The 25,861-nt window shown below is 43.1% G+C and overlaps 1 protein-coding gene across 1 annotated transcript in view; it reads left to right on the forward strand.

Moving 5' to 3' along the window:
- Positions 1-305: 305 nt before the first annotated feature.
- LOC147730527 (lectin-like) overlaps positions 306-25,861 on the forward strand; it is a 30,871-nt gene continuing 5,315 nt past the window's right edge. The window contains exons 1-2 of the mRNA XM_086958569.1: positions 306-396; positions 18,094-18,251. Of these exons, the coding sequence (XP_086814695.1) occupies positions 315-396; positions 18,094-18,251 (240 nt within the window). The 5' untranslated portion in view covers positions 306-314. The remainder of the gene's footprint in view (positions 397-18,093; positions 18,252-25,861) is intronic.

Below are 25,861 nucleotides of genomic sequence, written 5' to 3' on the forward strand. Positions count from 1 at the left end.
GTTTTCAAGACTTTCAGGAACACTAAAAGAAAAATGTAAGTGAATGTAGTTTTTTCTTTTTTTTTAAGAAACATTAATGCACCTTTTAACTGTTGTGTCTGTAGATTTCTTAGGTTTTCCTAAATTTTCCGTTCACACGTGTTTTGGATTTTTTGAAGATTTGGAATTAGCTGGTTGTGAGTTTTGAAGAACATGCCAGAATGATTTGTATGAAGCAGATATTGGGTGACAGGTGATATTGTTTTGCAGAGTGTGCCCCGCTGACACAACTATTGATAAAGTGTGCCCTCCACGCATTCTTAAAGGCCCAGAGGATGGAAGAGTCTAGGAGGTTGGTCGGTGCCAGGTCCTGGGTTCGGCTACTCTGTGTCACTCTCTTCTTCACTGTGGGTTGGGGTAAGTAAAAGAAAGCGTCGTAGCCACATCACTCTCCTAGGCGGATTGTGACAGGCCATTGTGCACTCCACGGTGATTCTCGCACAGTTCGTATATATGATAGAGGCCTGAGGTGTTGCATGTTTTTGATTCTGGTGTAGTATTAGTGCTGTGTTTACAGTTGTTAGGTTTGCTGATTTTACATTCGTATTACCAATACCGTTGCACATTATTATTTTTACTCTATGGTTTCTTGTAAAGCGTGTGGCTACCCAGATACTGGCTTCCCACTTTTGGGATAAATGCGCATCATTATTTACAAAAACTGTTCTCGAGTTTTTTTGCTGTTCGAAGACATGCTTTGTCTTGCTTATTTGCTATATTTTTTAGGTCTGGCATTAGCCAAGACCTTTTGTTTTTCCCCAAAAAATTCATTAAACAAACACAGATATACTACATACATAGAGTGGCCCTCAGTCAGTTCTCTTTATTTATTAGTCTATTTTAGGACCAATTACATCTTATTTCCGCCCAAACCAGCGTGGAACATGGGTCACTGGTTCAGCCCACTTCATCCATTCACTACAGACATTCTGAGTAATGGCATTCCAGCCCCTTCACTCTGGTTCCACCTTAGGTCATAGGAACACCAGCCGGGTGGGTAAAAGAGTCCCTTACTAACTGACTGAACTGATGCCTGGCCCCTCGAGTTGGCTTTGGCACTTTTCTGGGATGGTATATGGCTGATCAGACTTTAAGGCTGGGGGCTGCAGCAGTAGGCAGCACCCCTACACACTGAGGGTTTATTCACATGAGGGATTAGGGGAGTCTTGTGGGGCCTTGCTCCACCCGGCCTGTGCATACAGCATTGGCAAACATGTTCTGAATGTCTTAGATGAACAGAGGGGAACACTAACCTACCAAAAACAAAAAAAATGAATGTGTCCTTGTGTAACGTAACCGGTGCTCATGTAAAGCACTTCAATACATTCGTGTCGAGTTTTCTCTATATAAATCTGCAAAAAAAAAAAAAACCAGACCATTAAAATATAACCATACAGCAAAAACCTCACTTACGGTGTAGTGTCTTGGGCCCTAGGCCCACATGCTTGCAGAATAAGCCACGCACACTCAGTTGTATGGTACTGGAACTTACCCACAGCACATGGGCCAGGCCCCTTTTATTAACAGGGTCACCTGACCGGTGACGCCTTTGGTGGGTGGGTGTAAAGTGTGGGTTAGCACTAGGAAAAACACTAGAACGTGTCTAGCCGGACACTACTTCCCTCCCAAACTTTAATGAAAAGAAACAAACAAAACTCCAACCTGTAAGAAAACACATAAACAATGCACAGCACCAGACGAGTCTCTTCAGGCCATCAGCCAGGCAGCGTTGGAGCTTTAGACCGCAGGATAGGGATGATTTTGTCCGCCTTGGCGATGTAGTTCAGATCGGCCTGGTCTCGCGGTGTTCGAGTCTATTTACAAAGTTCAAGTATCTACGCATCTGGAGCAGTGGTGGAGTCCACTCTGGAGCTCTCGCAGGTGCTCAGGTTCCAGTGGACGACAAACCTACAGCTGTTGGGGATGATCTGGGTGTGTGAGGCCTTTCCTTGGAGGCAACATGTTTGATGGTCTTTCTAGCTCCTGACGGCCGAGCAGCTTCAGACTTGCCTCTCGCTCACCTGGACTCCTCTCTCACTGGAGCCTCCTGGAGGGCCTTCCTGCCGGGCTCCCAAGGGCCATGTGGACTGGGCAGGCTTTGTGTAGGCTGTGCGAAGGCATCGCTGAGGAACTGCCAACAGTACTCACAGCCAAGTCGCTCATGTAGCCGTAGAGGGTGGTGTTTCCGTCTAGATGTTCTTGCCGTCAGTACTCAGGCTCTGTGCCTTCCTCTGATGGCTGTTGAGTGACCAGTCTTCGACTCTGACTGCAGCCCACACATCTCTTCCATTTGGATTTCCCTCTCACAGGAACTATGTCGAGCCCCTTGGCCCTGGATTACCATGTGACCGCGTGGACTGTGCAGCCCTTTTCATAGGCCATGCTGAGTGGTCGCTGCCGAACTCCCAACAGGGCCACAACCAAGTCTTGTGTAATCCCAAGGGTGGATATTCCAATGGTCGGGTATGATTTAGTTCAGCCGGCTTCAGGTTGACGGGGCAAACAGAAGGTTCCTGGGTGGCTTGCCTCGTTGAACTCCGGTTGTCTGTATTTCGGGCATCCACTCTGGTGGTGTGATGTTCCTTGGTGATGATGCACCTGGATGATGAACATAATTATTTTCTATCAGTTAGGCAAATAGGCGGCGATCTCTGGCTTTAGGTGACCTCAGGGAGTGAGGGGTCTTCGCAGTCCATGTCTTAGTCTTGGCTGATGCTGGACTTCATCTGTGGCATCTGCGGTGAGAAGCAGGAATGCCGTCCAACTTGGACTGCCGATACTTGGGACTGGACAGTCGTGCTGGGAAGCATTAGAGAGAGACGCGGTTCATGCTGGCTGCAGCTTACACTTGGTTCTCCCATTGGGTTGACTCCAGGGACATCTGTCTTGTTCGGGACTGGACGGTCGCACTGGGAAGAATTGGTTCGCCCTAGCTGTGGCTTACATGTGGTTCTTCCATTGGGCTGTCTCCAGGGATGTTGTTCTGGCTTGATGGCTCTCTGGTGTCTCTGGGTGCGCTCATCTTGTGGTGGTGTGAGTCCTCTGTCCTGCCGCTCTGCTCCTGTTTCCCCTGCGCGCCTCTGGTGGTTGTCTGCCCTGTGGCATTGTGCCACTGTTCTTTCTCCCTTCGCAGAGTGGCGTCCTGCCACTCTCATTTCCTCTTTGCGACCAGGTCCTCACTTGGCTGTGGCATCCTGCCACATGTCTCATGTTTTCGCAACATGGACATCACTCTGGTCGCGTCCAGTTCTTGGGACGGTCTTCACTGTCCTGCAGACCTGTCACAGGTCTGTCCTGTCAGTAGGACTTGCTTCCTCCTATTGGGGACCTTTCCCGGCACCATCCCCTCCTCAGGGATTTTTCGGTGATCCTCTTCTCTTCACTCTAGGGCGTTGTGCTTGTGCCTCGAGGCTGCGCCGTCGGGGCGCTTGCTCCTGCCTCTTTTTAGGCATGCTTGGCAGAGTTGGTCACTTTGTGTGACGCACTCCTTGCTTGTGGTGCGATGTGGCGTCCGGCCACGTGTTTCCTGTCGTCGTAGCACATGTTACGGTGGCGGCTTGCCACACGGAGTGTGTGACTCTCTTCTTGCCTGTCTTGGGTCATTGGCGACTTTTTCTTGAGGCAATGGGAGGGGGGCACTCTGCTGGTTTCAGCCCACTGCGGGGCTTGGCTGGTGTTGGGGAGACATGGATGCTCTCCTTGCTGCGTTCAGCAGTGCTTCGACACTGTGGAGATGCCTCTATCTCCCGGGCGCCTGCCCATACGGTCAAGTTCGCCAGCGCAGTCTTCTGCACACCTCTGACCTTGTGGTGGTGGCTGGTCACCACCAGGGGCGGGGGTCACTGTTTCTTCACTTGTGGTGGCATCAGACAGCCACTTGGTGTGCTTGTACAGTGCACTTCATTAACTGCTGCAGTGGGTGTCACCGTCTGGCTAGAGCGGCCAGTCTGTGTCATTGGGTGCTTTGGACTTCTTGGGGTTTGGGGCTTGGAAGCCTTTGCGCTGCAGCCAACTACTTCTCCTATGCTGCTTTTGCTCTGCTGACTGTGCAGGTGACTTCACTGATCCTCAGCAGCTTTCCTCCTGCCACGAGCATGGTGCAAGCTTGTTGAGGTGCCATGTCACGCACTCCCACTTGGGGCACTATGGCTATTGTTCAGGTGCTGGGCCGGCTTACTGCCACTGCGGAGCCATGCTGGGGTGATGATGCAGGCGTGGGGCAGTGTGCAGTTCTGGTGGGTCCCAGTCCTCACAGGATGCTCTCTGCTGTCTAGCTTTTCCCTTCAGTAATTGGCGCGTCCTCTTGTATGCCAGTCTTTTCTTTTGTTGCACCATTGGACATGTTTCAACTTCCTGAGGTCATGTCTATTTTGCTGGCTGGTGGCCTGTGGAGGGGGGCCCTGGCAGGGACTGAATGTCTCTGGCCGCAGAGTGGAGGCTTGAAGCACTGTAGTCCAGTTTGTGCTAGGCTGTAGTTGGCAGCACCCTATACTTGATGTGTGGTTAGTCCCATTTTTTTTCTTTTGCAAGTGTTTCACCTCTCCTGCTCAAACATTGTCTGCAAATGGGCACTGATGGCTGTCTTGACTCGTGGGGAGGGTGCTTGTTCACAGTAGGAGTGCTTTTCTTTTCTTTTTATTTTGTATGTGCAGTACCGCTCATCATCACTGGGTGGCACCATACGTGAGTTCAGAGAGGCCCAGCAGCTTGCTGCTCTGTCTTTCCGCAGTTTAAGGCTCACTCAAAAACTTGTTTGCGTTTGAAAAGTGTTAGCTGACCTTTGACCCTGGTGCTGTGTGTGCATCACAATGCGCTATTAGTCTCAGAAGTAGCTTCTCACTTTGGGTCTGGTGAAATACTGAGGTTGGTTTATGTATTTGAGCAGTGGGATGATGTCTGTAGTCAGTGTCGTTTTTGGGCTTGCATATTTGGGCAGTGATAGAATTTCGACAGTAAGTGTACTCTGAGCGCTGTGTCTTCGGGCAGAGGGGGGATTTGGGCAGATAGTGTCATCTGGGGATTGTGTATTTGGGCTGTGTATTCAGGCAGCGGGAGGATGGTGGCCGTTTAGAGACTGTGGGTTTGTGTATTTGGTCAGTGGGTGGATGTAAGCAGTTAGTGTAGTCTGAGGGATTGTGTTTATGGGCAGTAGAAGGATGCAGGCAGTTAGAGTCATCTGGGGGTTTCTGTATTTGCTCAGTGGGAGGATGTAGGCAGATAGTGTCGTCTTGGGGCTTCTGCATTTGGGCAGTTGGAGGATGTAAGCAGTTAGTGTTGTCTGGGGTTTGTTTATTCAGGCAGTGGGAGAATGTAGACAGGTAGTGTTGTCTGGGGCCATGTATATTTGGGCAGTGGGGGTAAAATTCAGAATACAACCCAATTCTAAATGGTATCCTACACGCAGTGCCCCTTTATGCATCAGAGGCCGAAACTCCAAATGCCATAGAAATGGGGTGCACCGCGCCTAAGGAAGACACACTACCTGGTCTGCTTCAACTCCTCCAGCGGGACAGGACCAGGCATTGGTTCTGGAGCTTTCTTAAGGAACCACCACCTCATAGCAGACTAGACGACGCCTAGCTCTGAACGCTGATTGAAAACTAAATAGCCACAAAGGACTCTAGATCTGGTTAATATTTAACAATAATGAACGTGGAAAATAACTCTCCTTTAAAGAAAGGATAGAAGAACTGCCTAATTTGATTAAAGGTGCTTCAGTTATCCCTTCTTCTTCCAGTACTCTTGTGCCTCACAGGTGCAGGGACTGATAGCCCAGAATACATAGATCTGTGAATCTGAGACCAGTTCTGTTGTCGGTCTCCCAGAGCAGACACAGCAGAGAGTTGTGATTCTCCAGTTAACATGCAAAGAGAATCTTGATTCCATGAAAGACAACAAGGCTAACATTATGTAATAACCTTTTATTGCTGGCCCAACGTGCAGCCCTTTGAAGAACATAGAACACATCATAAACAAAATATTTCAGATATTTCAGATTTAGAACTTTCAAGCAAATAAATAACTCCATGTCACTAAGTATAGTCCTCTTTTGGATGCGACAAAAACAAAAGATGCCCCTTGGATTGACTGGAAATTATTCTTACTGCAAAGAGTTCAATGAAAGAAAAAAGAAACCACATGGTACCCCCAAATTTTTTTTCTGAAGTAAATAGCCATTTACCTCTCAAACCAAAATATCAAGTTAATGACACAATGACAATAAAACATGTTCACAACTGTAATACAAATGAAAGTAAACCAATCAGGAATGGTGGCAGGGATCATGACTTTTTACTTGCCTGCAAGCCCTGAAGAAGTCTTGGGGAATTCCCCAGACAAAACACGTGTTTGCTGGCCAGTCATTCTGAATTAAAAGGAAGAACAAATAATACTCCTGAGTGTTTTTCTGCATGTGCAATTTACTGTGTAACACTGTATCACCAACCTGTGAGAAGTTTTGATACAGAGAATTTGCTCTGCATACACCGTTGACGTGTGCATAGGCCCATTGTTAATCTGCTCACTTGTTCTGATGACCTGGGATAAACTCTGCTTTCAAGAAAATGTTCTAATCATGACAAAAGTACCAAATTCCCCTCGCTAGATCCATGAGTTGTTTCGATCTTGCTCCCCTTAGACAATTGATATAAGATATAGGCGTGACATTGTCCGTCAAAATCAATAGCACACTGTTTGCTAAAACAGACTGAAACTCATCAAAGTATTCAGCCCTGCTAACATCTCCAAATGATTTATGTGTGTAGACAGCTCCTCCTTGGACCATTTGTCCCCAAGTATCTATCTCTTCTAATCTTGCTCCCCAACCAAAGTTGTTTGCATCTGACTCTACAGTAAATTCATGAACATTCCAAATATTGCTTTGTCGTTCCAGCTCTCAAGGTTGCTCAACTATCATTGTAGTTCCTTTCGAGCCTCCTGGGACAGGGGAATTACATCTGAATACCAAAGACCTAACTCAAACTCAGGGTTTTTAGTCTCTGGAGAGCCCTGTAATGCAAAGGGCCCGGGAAAAATAGCCTCAATCAAGGATGACAAAAGTCCTACTACTCTTGTTAGACCCCTCAAAGTCAACACTTCCTTTGCTAGAACGTGGCTACCTCTTTCTTGATCTTTGTCAATTTTTTCTGAGGGAAACAAAGCTGGGTCAAATTAGTATCCACCTGAAAGCCCAGAAATTTCCTATCCTGTGTTGGAGTCATGGGTGTCTTTTCCACATTAATAATGAGTCCTTAGGCCTCTAAGAGATCCGTTGACCTCTTCATGTGCTTCGGAAATTCCCACTAATCCAGAGACAATAGTAATTTTTCCTGGAAAATAAATAAACCTACTTCCCTATTTCTCAAAAAAAGCTACTACAGGGTACAGTAACTTGGTGAAGGGCCTAAGGGCTGATGACAGACCAAAGGGAAGACAGGGGAACTGGTAAAAAAATACCTCTCCAGCTGAATCATAAATACTTCTCAGAATCTAGATACATGGAAATTGAGAAGTAGGCGTCCTTCAGATCTAACTTCACAAGCCAGTCTTTCTCTTGTAAAATGTCTCATAGAAGATGGATCCCTTCCATCTTGAAGTGCCGGTAAACCAAAACCCTTTTTAATTTCTTCAAGTTTGTTATGGGTCGCTAACACTTGTCCTTCTTCTTTGCTAGGAAAACATTACTTATAAACCCCTTTTCTGAGTCCATGAGTTTGCAAATTGCCCCCTTGAGCAATGTGATACGCTGGCATGGTATATTATGTCCACTAATGTACATGGGCACCTTGCACCAGTCCAGACAACCCTCATGGTGATTTAAGAAGTCTCAGACAACCTTAGAAAGCTATTCAAGTGTTAGCTGTGGAGAGCAGACTTCAGGCATAGTCTTGGAGGAGTGTAAAGCAGCTTGTTTTACCAGAATGCAATCTTATAGTATGGACTAAATGAAAAAGACCCCCACAAAGTATTTATGAATATGTATTTATTATATAACACTATCTAGTTCGTTACAGTTTCTCCCACAAGGAGATAGACACAGAGCATACAATACTAAAGCAAATAAATCATAGTAATAAGCACTAATACAGAGTGGGCTCCAGGGGAGGACCAAATAATATACTAAGAAAGTGATATAAGAACTCGAGTCAAGACAATGTTGAGAGTGCGTAGAATTGCAGGGGACTCACAGAACCACCCAATGTAAGTAGATAGGGACCCCACGGAGAGCATCTGCAGTGTGTGAACATGACCACGTGCTCCATACAAGTCTATGTGCAAGTCGTGGTTGTAATTTTAAAGATTTGAGCTCCTTCCCAGTGAAACCTGAAGAAACCCTGTTGAAGACAGAAGGTTGGAGTGCCACTCCATTCGTGGATACTGTGGTATCCAAGTTCCCTATCCTAGGGAAGCTGGGTGCATAGGTATGAAGTGACATCGGAAATTGCCTTCGAACCCAATGGAGGACGTCAGGAAAGAGCTGCTGCTAGAAGAGGAGAAAGTGTCTAGAGGAATACAAACATGTATTCCTGAAGAGGAATACCTGAAAGCAGAGGGGACAGAGTCTATGTCACTCAGGGGTGACCAGGAGACTTGGAAGTCAAATGCCCGTTGATGTCGGGTGCTTCAGGTAAGATCACAGTGACCTTGACTCTGCAGCTGTGAAGACCAGACGACGTTTAGGATGACCAGGACCCGGATTCGAGCTGTCCCACAAAGCATGTTGAGTACTGAGGGGTTGATGTCTGGTGGGAGCACCAACGAGCCTTGGCAAAAGCAACTCACACAAGAAGGTTCACGGTTGGTACCAGCAAGGACCAGGAGACTCACCACAAGCAGGGGAGACAGGGCAGGCCCTGAGCAATCAGTGGAGCCCGTGGAAAACAAAGGTGACCCTCAAATGAACCCGCAGGCCAGAGGCGCATAAGTCGCAACAGGCTCTCAAGCAGATCACCAAAAGATGCAGGCCCAAGGTTCTACACATGTTCCCAGAATTGCTTAGTAAGCAACTCCAGCTGCTTTTCACCAGAATAATTCAGACCACCTGTTTCCCGAAAGCTTGGAAAGCCGACTCTGTTCTCCCACTCCTCAAAAAGACTAACCTCGACCCTTCAATCCCAGCTAATTATAGACCGATTTCGAGAATCCCCTTCCCGGCAAAAAGTTCAGAAAAACACTTGAACACCCAACTTTCAAGAATTATTAAGGACTCCCAGGCACTAGACAAATCACAATACGGGTTCCCGGAGGAACATGGGACCGAAACTGCTCTGATTATGGCGGCGGAGGAGATCAGGAGGATTTTGGAAGCAGATGGGAAGGCTGCCCTGATTCTGTTAGATCTGTGAGCAGCCTTCGACACCGTCAATCTCGATATACTCCTGTCCCGTCTAGAAGAAATAGGTCTGCATGCATTAGCGACTGCACTATTGGCTTCTTTTCTGGGAGAAAGATCCTTCATGGTTCAGCTTGGGGAATTCTCTTCCAAATCATTTAAATAACCCTGAGGGGTCCCCCAGGGCTCCTCACTAAGCCCAACCCTTTTTAATATCTACACTGCCCCTTTAGCAAACATTATCCGGAAATACGGTTTCCTACCAATATCCAATGCTGAGGACACACAAATACTGGTGGCTATATCCAACAACACTTCTGAGATTGCCGATAAATTACAGCCCCGCATGAATATGGTCAATCACTGGATGCAAGTAAACTGCCTGAAATTAAACGGCGATAAGTCTGAGGTCATGCTGCTGGGAGCCGATCCAACATCTGGTCACTGAATTGGTGGCCTGACAGTCTACGCAGTTGCCCGTCACCAGTGGACAGCATAAGGAACTTGGGATTCATGTTTGACTCTAAACTCACATTTAAGGCCCAAATTAATAAACTCGCCTCCTCCGTCTGGTTTACGCTGTAGTTGATCCGAAAACTGTTGCCATATATTCCATCAGACACCTATAAAACACTGGTAACTATGCTGGCTCTGTCCAAGATGGATTATGGGAACGCTTTATATGCAGGGCTTCAAAAACAGTTACTGCTAAAACTTCAGCGACTACAGAACGCTGCTGCCAGGTTTAAATTGAACATTCCCAGGTTCGAGCCGGTGGCCTCCAGACTGAGAAGTCTCCACTGGCTACCGGTAGAGAAAAGAATCCAATTTAAGTCAGCCTGCTGGCATACAAAGTCTTGCATGGGTCAGGCCCGCATTTTCTGAAAACTAACATGGTACAGTATGAATCACCTAGGACTCTGAGGTCCAGCAGTGCTAATCTCCTCAAGACTCCCAGATTTAAACAACTAAGATGGGGGGGGGAGAGGTTTCATACTGCACACAGCTAAAACTTGGAGCAAACAACCAGCAGAAATAAAAAAAAACAGCCCTTCACTGTTATCTTTTAGAAAGAACCTAAAGACCTGGCTCTCCTCTGCTTAGTCCTGGCTCTTGTGCACACACAACGCTTTGCCTCCGGGGCAGACATAGTCATTGCTAGCGCCAAGAAGACCCCGGGCATTTGTGCGCTCTACAAATCTGATAGTCAAATCAAATCAAGACCACGATGCACATGATGATGTGTGCAAAAGATTATGGTCACTGGAGGTGCTCAAGGTTAGGCTCGAGGTTGAGGTACGTGGAGCCTGAAGATCTTCCTGTCAACAAGTCTTTGCAACTGCAAAGGGGGCGTGGTACTCAGGGATTTGGTTATTACAACCCTCACGAGGACTACTTGCCTCAAACTTTGTGAAAGGGTAGAACAGGCCTTGGTTGCTAGGGAAAACCACCACCTGTGTTGCAGAGCCCACGGAGTCCAGAGTAGCTCAGGATTTGCAGACCGCTTGACTTAGTTGCAGTGCCTGCAAATGCTGGGGAGTGACTCCTTAACTCCAAGGGAGAATAATTTGGTAGTCCTTGATGCTTCACAGGCCTTGGAAGGTTCCTGTATGATGCACAGGCACAGAAAATGCAGAAGACTGGAAGGTAGAAGAAGTCAGGCCCAAAAGAAGTCAATCTAAGTCCAAAGTGCCCAGACGGTAGAAGTGCAGTGGGTTAAATTCTGAATCTTATCACACAGTGAATCTAGGGACCTACACCCAGGTAAGCCCTCAAGTACCCTAGGGAAAGGGTTGAGAAGATTCAGGAGACCCTCCCAGGGGAGGGTCTGGATAGGGGGGAGGTTATTACCATGTCCTTTGTCCAGTTTTGTGTCAGAGCAGTAGCCAACAGCTCCCAGGACTGGTTTGAACTGGACTATGCACAAGGACACCAAATGCGCCCCTCATGAAGACTTTCAGGCACTGGCAAGTGCACCTACCCAGCCCTAATGCACTAAATCCTGTGTGGGAGGCATTCACACCTCCCTGTGACAGGATGCCTATTGTTCTACTGTAGGCTGCAGGGGTGTCCTGTTCATGCAGGGGCACACTCTCACTATGAACCCAGCACCCTGCCCTCAGAATTGTAAATGTCTTTTATAGGTGTGACCTATAGGTTTTAAGTGCAGTGACCCTTAGATATAGGAAACCTATATCTTTAGTAAGTGGTGCATGCACCAACGTACACAGGCTGCAATGCAGGCCTGTAGTTCCATTTTGAATGGTCTCTCATGAGTGCAAGCAGCGCATAAACACACACTTTGTTCTTGCAGTCCTTGCTTACCAGAAGAAAGGCTGCCAATTTTAGAGGTGCAGTTACTGCCAGACTTGCTTCTGTTAAGCAATGACTTTAGTACAAAGTGCATGTTTTCAAAACACATAAATAAAAGGCATTGCCATTTACAATGCCAATAGCTCAAATTCTCCCAAACGTGAGACCTATTGCATTGCAAATGCTTCTTATAAAATATTACAGGCAACACTTGACAGGAGACCACGTTGCTATAGCAAAGCTGTACGCATGCTGAGCACATCCACAAAGAAATCCTGCAGCCCAATCGAAAATGGACGCCGATATTTGGAGACCACTTCTAACCTTAAGTGAGAACTCAGCTGTGCCCATATGTTGTCAGGAAAAGATGGTCGCCCAATGGAGGTAGAGGCGCTCTTTCCAAAATATGGGAGAGCGTCTCTGATGCCTGCAATCTGTCAGGCAGATACCCTCTTCTTGAAAAGCAGGAGAGCATAGCTGATGCCTGAAATCCCACGCATCTTTAAAAAGGAGCATGGCCAGTGAGCAAATCTTCGCAGGCCATGGCGAGTGCCCCAGCCTGTACAACATTTGGAAAATCAAGCGCCCACCTGATAGCTCAGCTGCTAAGCCCCTCAATACCAAGGGGAAAGACGCAACAGATTCCAAAATGAAAAAACCACAAACAAACCCGAACAGAAATTGGAAGGGTGGCAAGAAACACCATCTCCTTGTGGCTGCTTTGTTCGCCCTAAGTTGGCAGATGTGGGTCCCTTGCTCACTTTGCCACTGGATTCAAACTAGCCTAGCTGATGAAGGGTGTTACCCAGAAACCAGTCCCAGGATGCTTGTTTCCGGTTTTAGGCAAGACATGGATTGGCAGTTGGGGCTGAACTGTTCCCATGAGGCACAGAGTCAAGACTGATTTGCATATAGCTAGGTCCGAATTGAGGTGGTGAAGTGAGCTAAAGAATGTTGATGGATTTAACCCAGATCTTTGACTGGTGGTGAGTGTCTGAAAAGTTTCAGCGCTCCGTCCATCATCTCCTTGTGTATGCTTTGGCAATAAACAACAACATCGACCTACCTGAAGGAATTAAGGGTATCTCCAAACCTGTAAAACATTATAAACATTAATTAAACATTGTAAAGGAAAGCATTAGCAATGTCATAGTACCTATCTTGTCACGGAGCTGTGAATAAAAGAGGACTATACTTAGTGACATGGAGTTTGATATTTGCTTGAAAGTTCTAAAACTGGAATGTTTTCTTTATGATGTATTTTATGTTAGAGAAAGTGTCGTCCGGCACGTCCCCTGTTCGGGAAGATAGAAGCTGTTTAAGATATCCATCAGATGCTCTGTGTTGTAGAAAGATTGTAGGCTTACACGAGTTGTTGTAGACAGGAAACGTAGCTTTATTTGCATAAGTAGGAGAACAACGTCCTAACCTCCAGCCAGCCAGACACCAACTGTCTCAGCTGGAACACATCAGCTGAGTCAGCCTAGGATGTCGGGCACACATTCTGGAGAGGACTTAAGGGAACACGAACAAACACACAAGGAAGAGGCAATGTACAACACACCTCCTTCCCTTAGGGGAACTTTAACATATGTAATCATTTAAATAGAGAGGAAGTCTATAAAGACGTGAGCACCTGGAACTACGAGAAGCAGAATGATCTAGACTAACAACACCCTGTTCACTGGGACCAGTGGCAACAAGACCATCAAGATCAGGAACATTATCAAGACCATCAGCATCCCCACCACCTTCCTCCCTGCGATTAGAAAGATTGGAAAGTAAAGGAACACACGTTTCCACAGGAGAGGGAAACATGTACCCATTATTTTGCAAGGGAATGCACTCATTACCACTCAAACCACAGTCACTCAAAGGAGGAATAGCACTTTTAACAGATGCCAATCTCTGATAGAGAGCCACCCTCCGCATGTTTCATTTCTCACCATTCTCCAGCAAGACATGGTCACGAAACACATTCTTAATGCGGAAGGGACCTCTAAATTTTGCAAGACCTCTACTCACTCTACCTGACTTAACCTTTACCAAATCACCAATGGCAAACTTACACATTTTGGAACCTGCAGAAGAAGAAGATGAGGAAATATCAAGTCCCGACTGTTGTTTTTTAAGCCAGGAAGGAGTGAGTTTCGTGCCTGCACGCCTCCCGCGCATGAGCTCAAAAGGGCTCTTTTCATCTTTACCATGGGAAGTGGTGCGATACGCCCATACCATCTCTTGAACAACCTCATTAGAGAAAGAATTGGAAGCACAAGACATCTGTATTATGCCTTTGACAACTCTGTTGACCCTTTCACACAAACCGTTCCCTTGCGGATTGTACAAAGTGGTACGGTGATGTGAAATTCCACAACTGGATAAAACAAACGCATCTTATTAGACGTGAGCTGCGTACCATTATCCGTTAAAAGTACAGATGGAAAACCCTCATCCAAAAACAACTTTTTGAGAAAAAGAATTGTACAGTCTGTTGTAATCTCTTTCACAAATTCAACCACTAGCCACTTACAAAATATATCAATGACTACAATTGCAAAACGACAAGAGATAGGTAACTCATACATAGGGCCAATAAAATCAAGGCAAACACTATGCCAAGCCTGATCCTTGGACTCAATGTGAGAAACATTATGGTTGCCAGCAACCTTTAACCTTTTCTCACCCTCCCTACAAGTACGGCAGTCTTCAACCCAAGAAGCCGTTTGTGAGTCAATACCTGGCCACCAGAAATCAGCTTTGATCCTACGCTGAGTGAAGGTCTGACCAAAATGCCCCTCATGAGCTAGTCTCAACAACTTATGTCTCAAGTCAAAAGGAGGAATAAACCTATCCCTCTTAAAAGTATTGCATCACCATACAAAGAAAGTTCATCAAGAATCTTTATGAAAGGACATACAGAAGGTAAAACATAACTCTCCCTTTTTGCACCTAGTTTAACCATATCAATAACTTCCTTCAACACCAAATCCTTGCTCATAGCCAGACACCACTCTTCTTTGGTAAAGGTACCACCAGACAGTTGCACAACATCATCGATGTAAGCAATAGAACTCACATCCTGACACTCAGGATCGTCAAACTCAACACTAACATCAGCCATGGGAAGGCGAGAAAGGCAATCAGCCTGCACATTGCGCTGCTCAGGATATCAATACTCACGAGTTCTGCAAAGTAATACCTCCTGACCGACCCTTCCGCGGCTCCGTTGAAAGTGCCAGGATGGTGTTGGCCCGGCCGGGCTATTTATACCCTTTCCGGCTTCAAACTAATTAGTTGATTGTTAATTAAGGTATCTGGTATAACCTTACATGGGTTTTGTCGGTTCTGCTCGCGTCTCCAAGGTATTGGTACTTTCAGCTACGATCCCTACGACAATGTAAGTAACGGCAACGCTCTAGCCAAGCTTGTCTCCCAGGTAGCAGAATAGCATGAGGGGCCCCTACGTTTGGACTTTGGCTCATGAGGCAACTGAACCCCTTCAAAACAGAATGTTACATGAATGGTGAGCTATCACAATGCTTTACTTTCACTCCCTTTTAAACAGCTGTGGGAGAGCCTTATGACCACAAAAAAAGACACTTTATGAACTCGCCTAACCTATTGTGTGTGTTTTATGTTAAATGTTTGTGAGTATGGTCTGTGCTTTTTTCTATAAGTCACTATAGGCACAATTTGCACCTGTAGTATGACATTTTTGTCTAGATATTGAAACCGCACTTTGTTACCTGTACCCACTGGTCACCATACCTGCGGTTTTTTAAAAGAAGCGGACCACCACAAAAAATTTTTTTATTCTCTTCTCTTTACAGGTCAGCTATCAAGCGGTGTTTTGTTAGGTACATTGATTTACCTGCACTATATATTTCACTTTTTGTATTAAAAAATTGTCAAAAAGTAGAAAAACGTGAGTAAGGTGGGGATTTGTGTACCCCAGTTCTGAGGAAGGTTTCTTTAAACTGAAACATGTTGACACACACAAAAAGGAGGTGATGCACATTGTTTTGCATACTATACTACCTACACTTAATTTTAATAGCACCAGCTCGGGGGCCCAATAAAGATTTTTGTTAACCCACGAGCCAGGTACTTTTTAACGTCACTCACTTAAAAATAAAACCTCACCACGCACTCACATAGAAAATCCTCACTCACACCACACATAGTCTTTGTAAGTGCTCCCGCGTAGTCGTAGGTTGCAGCACGCCGCACCCCAGAGAGGGGTGCGAGGATCCAGATGATGAAGCATGACACCAAGGGGCCTGTTGGTGTGTGGGGGGTATCAAAACAACTAGGGTGTTCCCCACCGCTGGAGAATACACCCGCCTTTGAAAGAGTGGATTCTCTTTGTTTAAAAACATTAGCCAAGGGAGAATGAATCCATTTTCGACCTAATTTCTCTCTCTCTCCCCCCCTTTGATATTGATAGTGCACTGCAGGATAGACAAGAGCTCTCGCTACTGCAGGGTAAACAAGCACCCTTGTGACTCCAGGGTAGAAAAGAGCCTTCTGCAATGCAGGGTAGATAGGAGCCCTCATCACTGCAGGCTAAGCAAGAGCCTATGGATCTGCACTGTAGGCAAGAGCCTTTAGCACTGCAGGATAGTACCAAGTCCCCAGAACTGTAGGGTAGACAAGAGTCCTTGGCACTGCAGGTTAGACAAGAGCCCTCTACACTGCAGGGTAAACAAAAGCTCTCAGCATTTCAGGGTAGGCAAGAGTATTTGGCATGGCAGGGTAGACAGGAGACCTAGGCACTGCAGCATAGACAAAATCCCTTGGCACTGCAGGGTAGACAAGAGGCTTTGGAAATGCAGGGTAGACAAGAGCCCTCGGAACTGCAAGGTAGGTAAGATCTCTCGGTACTGCAGGATAGGATAGAGCTGTCTGCTTAGCAGGATAGACAAAAGCTCTCGTTACTACAGGGTAAGCAAGCAGCCTTGAGACTTCAGGGTAGACAAGAGCCCTCTACACCTCAGGGTAGGTAAGAGCACTCAGCACTTCAGGGTAGAAAAGAGCCCTCAGAGTTTCAGTGTGAACAAGAGCCCTTGGGTCTGAAAGGTACACAAGAGCCCTCTGTGGTGCAGGGTAGACCAGAACCCCCAGCACTGCAATGTTGGCAAGAGTCCTGGCACAGAAGAGTACACAAGAGCCCTTGGTACAGCAGGATTAAAAGGAGTCTTCTGCACTGAAGGGTAGACAAGAGGTCTTAGAACCCGAAGGTAGATAACGGCCCTTGGCACTGCAGCGAACATATTAGCTTTCAGTACTGCAGAGTAGACAAGAGACCTAATCTGTAATAAATGAACAGGAGCCCTCAGTACAGTAGGCAGACTGGAGCCTACAAGAAGATTGCAGGCTGGATAGGAGCCCTCAACAGGCTTGTAGAGAGCAATTATACGGCTGATCAAGAGTTTCCAGAAGCCTGCATAATATCCTTCAGCGCTAAAGGCTCAGCAATAAAGGAGCTCTGAATGCAATGATGCCTTTGAAATATTTCCCTCAAAAAATATTGTAATTACCTTAAATCCGCAGTGTAATATGCGTCTTAAAACTCTATCATCTGCTACATGGACCCCGGCAAGTGTTTTACTAAGTCAACATCAGTTTACACATAGTGAAAATACTCTCCTCTTCTACATAGTAGTTCATAGGAGTGTTTTAATACATATACAGCAATGTAGCACAGTAGACGAGGCTTCCTACTGTATTTATGTACTGCTTGTACTATTCATAGAGAACCGCGATGGAAATCAAAGGAGTAGAACTTGTTATTTTGTTAAATAAAATCTGCACTGCTAAACCCCCCGGAAAATAAAATTATTAAACACTGATTCCCTTAGCCACATTCATAATACTTAGTTTTGCAGATTATACTATCAATGTGTCAAAGTCCATTGCATTGGTTTATTTCAGTCATGTATTGTGACCACAAAATGTTATATTCTATTCATCAGTTTTATAGAGCTCATGGCCACCTGAAAATCAGGCTTCCAATGCTCGCAGAAGGGGTTGGAGTGAAAGCATGAAAAATTAAAATGAAGGAAAAAGATTTGTTTTAAGTTTTTTCCTAAAAATCATCAAATGATCCTCCATTCTGAGACTGATGGGCAAAGTGTTACAACGCTTGGGTTGCCAGAGAGGTTAAAGACCGCTCCTGGCTCACTTGATTCTTTGGACAAGGAGAAATTCACGATTGTTTGCCTGAAATTCTTATTGGTCTGATAAATACTGGCCAGTTGCTGAAGTACGGGAGGCCCTGTATTATGCTTTGCACAATGAATAAAGCATAGAGCCATGAATACGGAAAAGCATAGGGTCAGAGACAAGCCCTGCAGATGTACATACAATCAGAATCTGCTCTTATTTGCTTGCTTTGCTTGTCTCCCTAGTGAACTCTGAGGTGACCCCCAGGACGTTGAGAAAGACCACCTACCAGAGCCATCACCGCGATGGAGGATTGATCTGGAAAGGCAAGACCCGCTGGTTCCCACGTAATGGTTCCTGTTATCGATATATCACTGCTGAGCTTGCCTGGGGAGATGCTGAGGTATGGGGCAATGTTTCCATGCATGCCTAGTCTCTGTGTTGCCTGCCTTCATGAATTCCCACTCTAATAGCAGCTCAGTCAGTAGTTTGCCTTATGCACATGGAAATGCACACATTCCAACATTTTAGAATAGGTAAGTGGGAGAGTCTGGAAATTAAATTGGGAGAATGCATTTATGCCATTGGTTGGTATTGACGTAGAGGCAGTTTCAGGCAGTGAAAGTTATGGAAGTGTTTACAAATGCTGTGCATGTAGGCGATAGAGAAGTGTGGAATCTCATTCGTGTTTCCCAATTTAAAGGGGAAATAAAGGAAGAAGGAAGACAAGGGGAGGATGGAGTGTAAAGAAGAGAAAGGGAGACTTTTTTTATCGATGTACCAAACATGGCATGTAGATTTGGAAACAATGATGAATACCTTCCACAAGTGCACCAGATAATCAATTTCTGTCAGAAAAGATCTGATGTCAATATTGGATGTACAACGAGTAGTAGAGAACGCAGATTACCTGTAAAGTTCAAGGACTAAACTTTCTTTCAGGTCACCTTCCAAAACGTCTACATAACAAAAAACACTGCTTCCTAAGTTTCCTAATACACAGCCGCGGCCTGTGGAGGGAGTTCCATGGGGCAGAAAGGCGGGGCAGGGGAGGGGGTACTAAACACCAGAATATGGATAATTGGAGGTAAGTAAACAATTTAATAAATAAAACGAATTTCGTAGCGTACGCTCTGTATCATTTTGCAATGCAAGGCGCGCTACGAAATTCGTTTTATTTATTAAATTGTGTACTTACCTCCAAATATCCATATTCCAGTGTTCAGTACCGCCCCTGCCCCTTCCCCGCCCCACCTTTCTGCCCCATGGAACTCCCTCCACGGGCCGCGGCTGCCAATACATGGGGGGCTCCTCAGGTGCTAGCAGAAACACAGGGGGTGGTAAAATGCTCCCCATAATAATTCTTAATTCATTGTTGTTGGTTTTTTTTAGTTTTATATATCGCAAGCTAGACTCGAGACATCGGGTACCAGAGCCCTTTACATGAACACCAGTTTCGGTACACCTTGTTAGGCCCTTGGAGGTAAAGTGATTTGCCCAGAATCACAGGATGTTGAGCGGCATTGCCGAGACTTGAGCCTGGTTCCCCAGCTTTGATGTCAACTGCTCTAACCTTAAGGCTACATTCTCTCCCTATATATAATAGCAAAACTTTCCACGGATTGCAATAGTATATAAAGTTACTACGTAAAAGAACAATTTAGAATATAATAAAAATATGCTTTCAATGTTTCATTTCTAGTTAGGTGTGTGTATTACTGTGAACGAGTAAAAGTAATTAATAATCATTTGTGTGCACGCATCACTGTTAATTTGCCCATTACTTCTACTTTGGTGTGCGCATCACCGTGAATGCACAAATGAAAGCATATAGTAATCAATTGGGTATGCGCATCACCATCAGTGCGCTTGTTAAATTGGAAGCTTGCCACTCACTTCCTTCTCCCAGACACCTGGGGCCTTATTACAATAAGTGCCCCGGGGCCCAAAGGACATATGTGCCCGATGTGCGTGCCCCTGGGGCACTTTGGTATTATAGAAGGGGGCTCAGATGCTTCTGCGTCCCCTTCTATATTACCGATAGCCCTGCAACACTTAAAGCGCCAGCGCTACCTTCAGAGGGTGTTCCCTCATTTGCATAGGGGGTGCCCTATGCAAATGAGGGAATTCCTTTGACTTTGCACTTGCACCATATAATAGACGCAGGCGAAGAGTCAAAGCAGCCCTCAGGAGGTGCACTGACAGTGTGCCACTTAATAGGACCCCCCCTGACATCCCTCTGCAAGGGGATATCTATTACCCGGTGCAGAGACAGAATAAGTAAATAGATATATGCTAGTTTTTGTTGGTCACATTATATTACGCAAACACATGTATATTTTTATTCACAATTACTTTCTTTTCATTTGCTTTTGTTATAAAATTTATTATAATATTAAAAACAGAAATCATAAATTCTGATGTTATTCATATTTCATTATAAATTATAATGTTTAAACATATACATTTCTTTTTTACAGTTTTGAAAAATATACTATGTTTTGGTAGCATATTCATGTAATAGTAAAGTAAAATATCTTTAGCTCTTTATTCTAAACAGTTTCATTTGTACTGTTTATAATGTGTTGGTACTAAAAGAAAACATTTGTATGCATTTTGGTTTATATTTTTCCAATACTTTTGATATAATTTTATGATTTTTGAAAATTGTATAATATAGATTTGACAAGGTTAATATTTTCTATATTTTATTATTTAGTATATTTAATATTATTTGTAATAAAATAATATTTAAAATGTTAATAATTAACAATATTTTAAACAGAAATATTTTGTACCACATGTATGTTTTTTATCACATTTTTATATTTGTTGTACATTTACAATGTGTGAAATAAAAATATTTTCATATAAATTAAGTATTATAATTTTTCCTTTTTATAGAGGTAATGTATATTTTTATGATTTTTTAAAATATTTTTTAAAGATTGGAAAAAACATTGCAATGAAGAAAGTTGTACATATCATTTTTAACATTTATTTCAATATTTTCGATTGTTGTCTGTGGGGAGTTAGTCTTTATTAATGTATTTTCAAAAATATATTTGAAACTCAACAACAATTTTTCATCATCGTCTAGGAGTTTAAAATATATTTTTGAAAATACAGAAATAAATACTGTAATATACTGTTAATATTTGGTTTTTATATTGTGGTTTTATCACACCAGGTGAAGTGTGCGCAACTAAGTCAAGCCTTGATGCTTGTGATAACCAGGCATTATTAGTAACAAGGGTCGACAGCTCTTGTATGTTGCAGCACCCATAAAAAGTTTTGAGGTTAAGAAGGAGTATAACAGATGTGCACCCCTACTAATAAACTCATTGGAAGGCATTACACCATCCTTCCACCACGTTGTTGGTTTTGGCTTTTTGAGCTACAGTACTAGCATACACGTTCCACCAGAGGATCTGAAATGTTGGTTGTCTACAGGGCCCTGACCTATGTAACTTGTGTAATTTTCAGAAGGATTGAATCATTGCCTGCTCAAAGTCAAAGATTATTCTTTCAGCATAGTAATTTTTTGTGAATTGTTTTACTACTGTTAGGAGCTGTATATCAGTGGTGCTCTGTTTATTAGTCATGCAGATGTGAAGGGTGTATTTGTAGTCTCATATTCGCCGTGGATGGTATACAGCTGGTAGAAAGGCTGGGGCAAACTTCAAATGTGCCATCCATCATCCATGTTTCGTAGTTCCTAAGTTTCTGTAAATGTGTATTTGTTGCAAAGATGATAATTCTTTTCTCATGACTTTCATTGTCATAAAGAAGGAATTTGTCCTCTTTTTTGGTGATGGTATTATGTTAAATTCTCCAAAAGTTTGGGGGATAGGTGTAGTTTGAGCTGTAGCTCTTTTAGTACTTGCTATTAGTCTTTTTAAAGTTGGGATGGATGGCAGTTTTCCTGTGACATGTTCTGGAACTCGAGTCAAAACATTCTTAAGTATTTTGGTGCTTGTTTGTTGGGAACTTGTGCTTGCTTCCCTTATTGTCTCTAGGGCATCTCTTACTTCAACTTCAGTTACATTGGGGAGATGGTTGTGTTCTCTAACACTGACCACATTGGTTTCTACTGTAGTGGCTCTCAGTTAACAAGCATTGGAGTAATATTTGCTACATTTCCAATGAGTTTTATTTAGAATACCGTTTTCTCGTGCATAGGTGTAGCCCATGTAGCAAAGCAGTAGTTTCCCCTTTTGCGATGTAATGAATTTTGCTCCTTCTGCCATTTTTCTTATATCTGTAAAGATATATATATATATATATATATATTGGTGTGAGCAAGGGCACTTGGTGCTCAAAACGCGTAAAAGAGGAAAGGTTCAATAAAAAAACTACCTGCGAAATCCGCTGGGTCCATGGATTTCATTTCGCCCACCTGGGAAGTGATGGGATCATGTTTTCTTGATATATAAATATATATATATATATATATATATATATATATATATATATATATATATATATATATATATATATATATATATATATATATATATATATATATATATATATATATATTTAATAATTATGTAATGTTGATTAATAAACATGTTAGTATAATTAATATCGCAGGGAATATACTAACATTAGGGTTGCCTTACTTGTTTTTGATGTTCATTGTTTATTCACTGTTATATTTTCTGTTGGTATGAAAGCAACATGTTTATGTTACTGAAATGTTACATATATTTAATATTTGATTGTATTTAGTAGTAAAACAATTGTTACTCATTAATTGTAGTTGATGAGCTTAAGTCCGGTAATGTTGTTTGTTGGTGTAGTTTGTAGATGCTGGGAAGAGAAAAGTATTTATTAGTTAAAATTGCTTTTTTATTTAATTTATTGGGTATTAGTTTGTTCTATTTGTTAGTTAATTTAGTTACATACTTAGTTTGAATTATTTAATGCAGATTTTGTAGTTTTTTTTCGTTGTTGTTTGTATTCACAGTTTTTGGTGCGGTTGCAGTAAAGTGTAAGCTGTGAAATAAAAAAGAAAAGGTTATATTTTTAGTTAATTAGATTACTTTAATTATTTACAACCACATGTATAGAGCTAAAGAATTGCGAATCCTTAATAGTGATTTTTAAGGAATTGCTGTTTAAGAGTCACAATTATTAACACATGTAAGAATAGCTAAATAAATTCCTACTTATACACAATCTGTTATAGGGATTAGAATCTTTTGTCAATAATTCGCATGGTCCTAGAGGGCCGTAGGAACGAATTGGAAACTATTTGCAGTTTGATAGGACCTATTTTGCTATTGTGTTTTCAGTTGATGTATCTTAAAACTACTTTTACAGATCTCAAAGTAGGCTATCCTGAGAATCAGCTTGTTTGTGACCAGTAATAAGCTTGATGCATGTGCTCATTAGTCTGTATTTTAAAATGTTTTGTAAAACAAGTTATATACTTACTATTTTTCACTGATGATGTGTCTTTCGTTGATGTTGTTTTGCGTAATTGTATGGAAGCTATAAGGAGAAAAATATTTGTTAGCTATGTTTTGAATTTTTATTACGTTTAAAAAATCAAAATAATTTACTTTCTTTTTCGGTTGAGTTACATACTTACTTTGCTATCTTTTTATTGATGTTGATTTAAATTTTGTGGGCACGAAAATCTTTGTCCTGTATTTTCCAGGTGGATTTTTAATGAAGTTTAATCTGTGATATTTAAAGTAAAACATGTAATGGTTTTAGTTCTTAAATTTAAAAAGGCGAAGCATGTATATTTTTGTTACAAAGTTTTGTTCATACCTGCATCGTTGGATTTTCGAGTTTATGTAGTTTTTCTTCCTTCTGTGTTCTCTCTCTTGCAAAGTATCACTCTTCCTTCTTGTTTGGCTGGTATATGGTAAAATTGGTGTTCATTAATTAATTGTTTTTATAGTGTCTATTTAATTAGTTAGCATTTTTTATTGGTTTGTGGTCCTTTAGTTTAAATTTATTGATTGAGATAGCTATTTTGAATTTTTTAGCAGTTACCTTTGAATTAGTTTAATATATGTAATGTTTATTAAATGTTTGTATTTCTTTTATTTATTGTTGTTATTTAAATATATTTCTAAATAAATGTAACTTATTTATATTTGATTTCTATTAATATTTGTTTATTTTTGGTTGGTTCGATATTTATTTAATGCTGTATTTTGAATGTATTTATTTATTTGTGTTTGTATTATTATTGTATTTGTTAAATTTTTCTTTTAATATTGTTTTTCTTTATTTTAAATATTTGATACATATAATTTAATTATATAATTATAAATAGCATATTTTTAAGATTAAATGTTATTTTCAATATAGTTCATATGTATTTTATTGATACTGTAGTCAATATTGTTAATATCGATATTTGTGGTGTGTTTCATTTTATTCCAATGTAATCAATATTTTTGTAAGCTATGTTTTTGGCATCGATAATTTTTTATACAATATATTTTTATCAATGTTTGTGTAATTTCTTTTTAAACATAGGGTGTTGATATTTTTGTATATGATATTTTTTCCGAAAATTTCAATAGGTTGAGGTTTTAGGAGTGATAATGTATCAGTGATCCCTATTAACCTGTAAAAGTGCAGGCGGGTGCCACCTTTATTGCACCTCGCATACTCGCATACTCGCAGAGTCTTGGGCCAAGGACCCCTCTAAGATTCTTACCAATTTCCCGCCCCTTACTCTCAACCAGCTAGACTCCCTGCTAAACAAGACAAAGTCAGGTTCTCCTATGGACCCCTGCCCTTTGAAGGTTCTGAAAGACTGCAGGGAGACTCTGTTACCCCCGCTTCTTGAGGTAATGAATCAGGCTATGGCCCAGGGCCTTTTTCCTGCTTCCTGGAAACAAGCCATAGTCAAGCCACTGCTTAAAAAACCCACCCTGGATCCGGACACCCTTAAGAACTTCCGGCCGATCTCCTTACTGCCAGCTCCAGCCAAAATGTTGGAATCACATCTCAATCACCATCTGACTACTTTCCTGGATGCCTCTGGGTTCCTGGACCAGTCTCAACATGGCTTTCGAAAATTTCACAGTACTGAGTCGGCTCTTACAGTAGTGACAGACAATATACGATCAAAGGTCGACCAAGGCCAGACCACCTTCTTGGTCCTTTTAGACCTGACTGCCGCCTTTGATACCCTATCTCCCTCGACTTTAACTGCTCGTCTGAGGGAGATAGGGGTGGAGGGTCCTGCATTGAGCTTGCTGTCCTCTTTCCTCGATCAGAGAGAACAAAGGGTCAAGCTAGGAGAGTTCCTCTCCCCTGTTAAGCCTGTGCAATGTGGGGTTCCACAGGGGTCGGCCCTGAGCCCGACCCTCTTTAACATTTATGTGGCCCCACTTGCTAGACTAGTAAGAGCTCAGGGGATGGAGGTGGTGTCATACGCCGATGACACCCAGATCATGGTGTCCCTCTCCCACTCGTTGAGTACCTCCGCGTTCAGCTTCAGGAATTGCATGCAAGCTGTCTCCGATTGGATGATTCAAAACGCCCTGAAGCTGAACGGAGAGAAAACAGAGGTCCTGATCTTCGGAAAGGATCAAAACAGCTGGTCCAATGAATGGTGGCCTCCTTCTCTTGGAGCCTGTCCTGTACCGTCAAATTCCGCCCGGAATCTTGGCGTGATTTTTGACACCTCTTTAGACATGTCACTACAGGTTAATAGAACTGTCTCCACCTGTTGGGGAGTGATCAATATACTTAGAAAAATCGCCCACTATCTTTCTCCTCAAGCTCGCAAACAGACTGTGGTAGCCTTAGTTACATCACGGCTGGACTATTGTAACGCCCTTTATGCAGGCATCAATAAAGGCCTCATCCAACGCCTCCAGACCATTCAGAATGCGGCTGCCAGATTCGTTCTGGGCGTCCCTAACACCGCTTCTGTCTCTCTTGCAAGGAAGAGTCTCCACTGGCTCCCTATCCAGTCTAGAGTCTCTTTTAAAATCCTATGCCTAGTTTTCAGTGCCCTATCCGGCAGCAGCT

The sequence above is a fragment of the Lissotriton vulgaris genome, chromosome 2_1 (assembly GCF_964263255.1).
Source record: "Lissotriton vulgaris chromosome 2_1, aLisVul1.2, whole genome shotgun sequence".
Lineage (NCBI taxonomy): Eukaryota > Metazoa > Chordata > Amphibia > Caudata > Salamandridae > Lissotriton > Lissotriton vulgaris.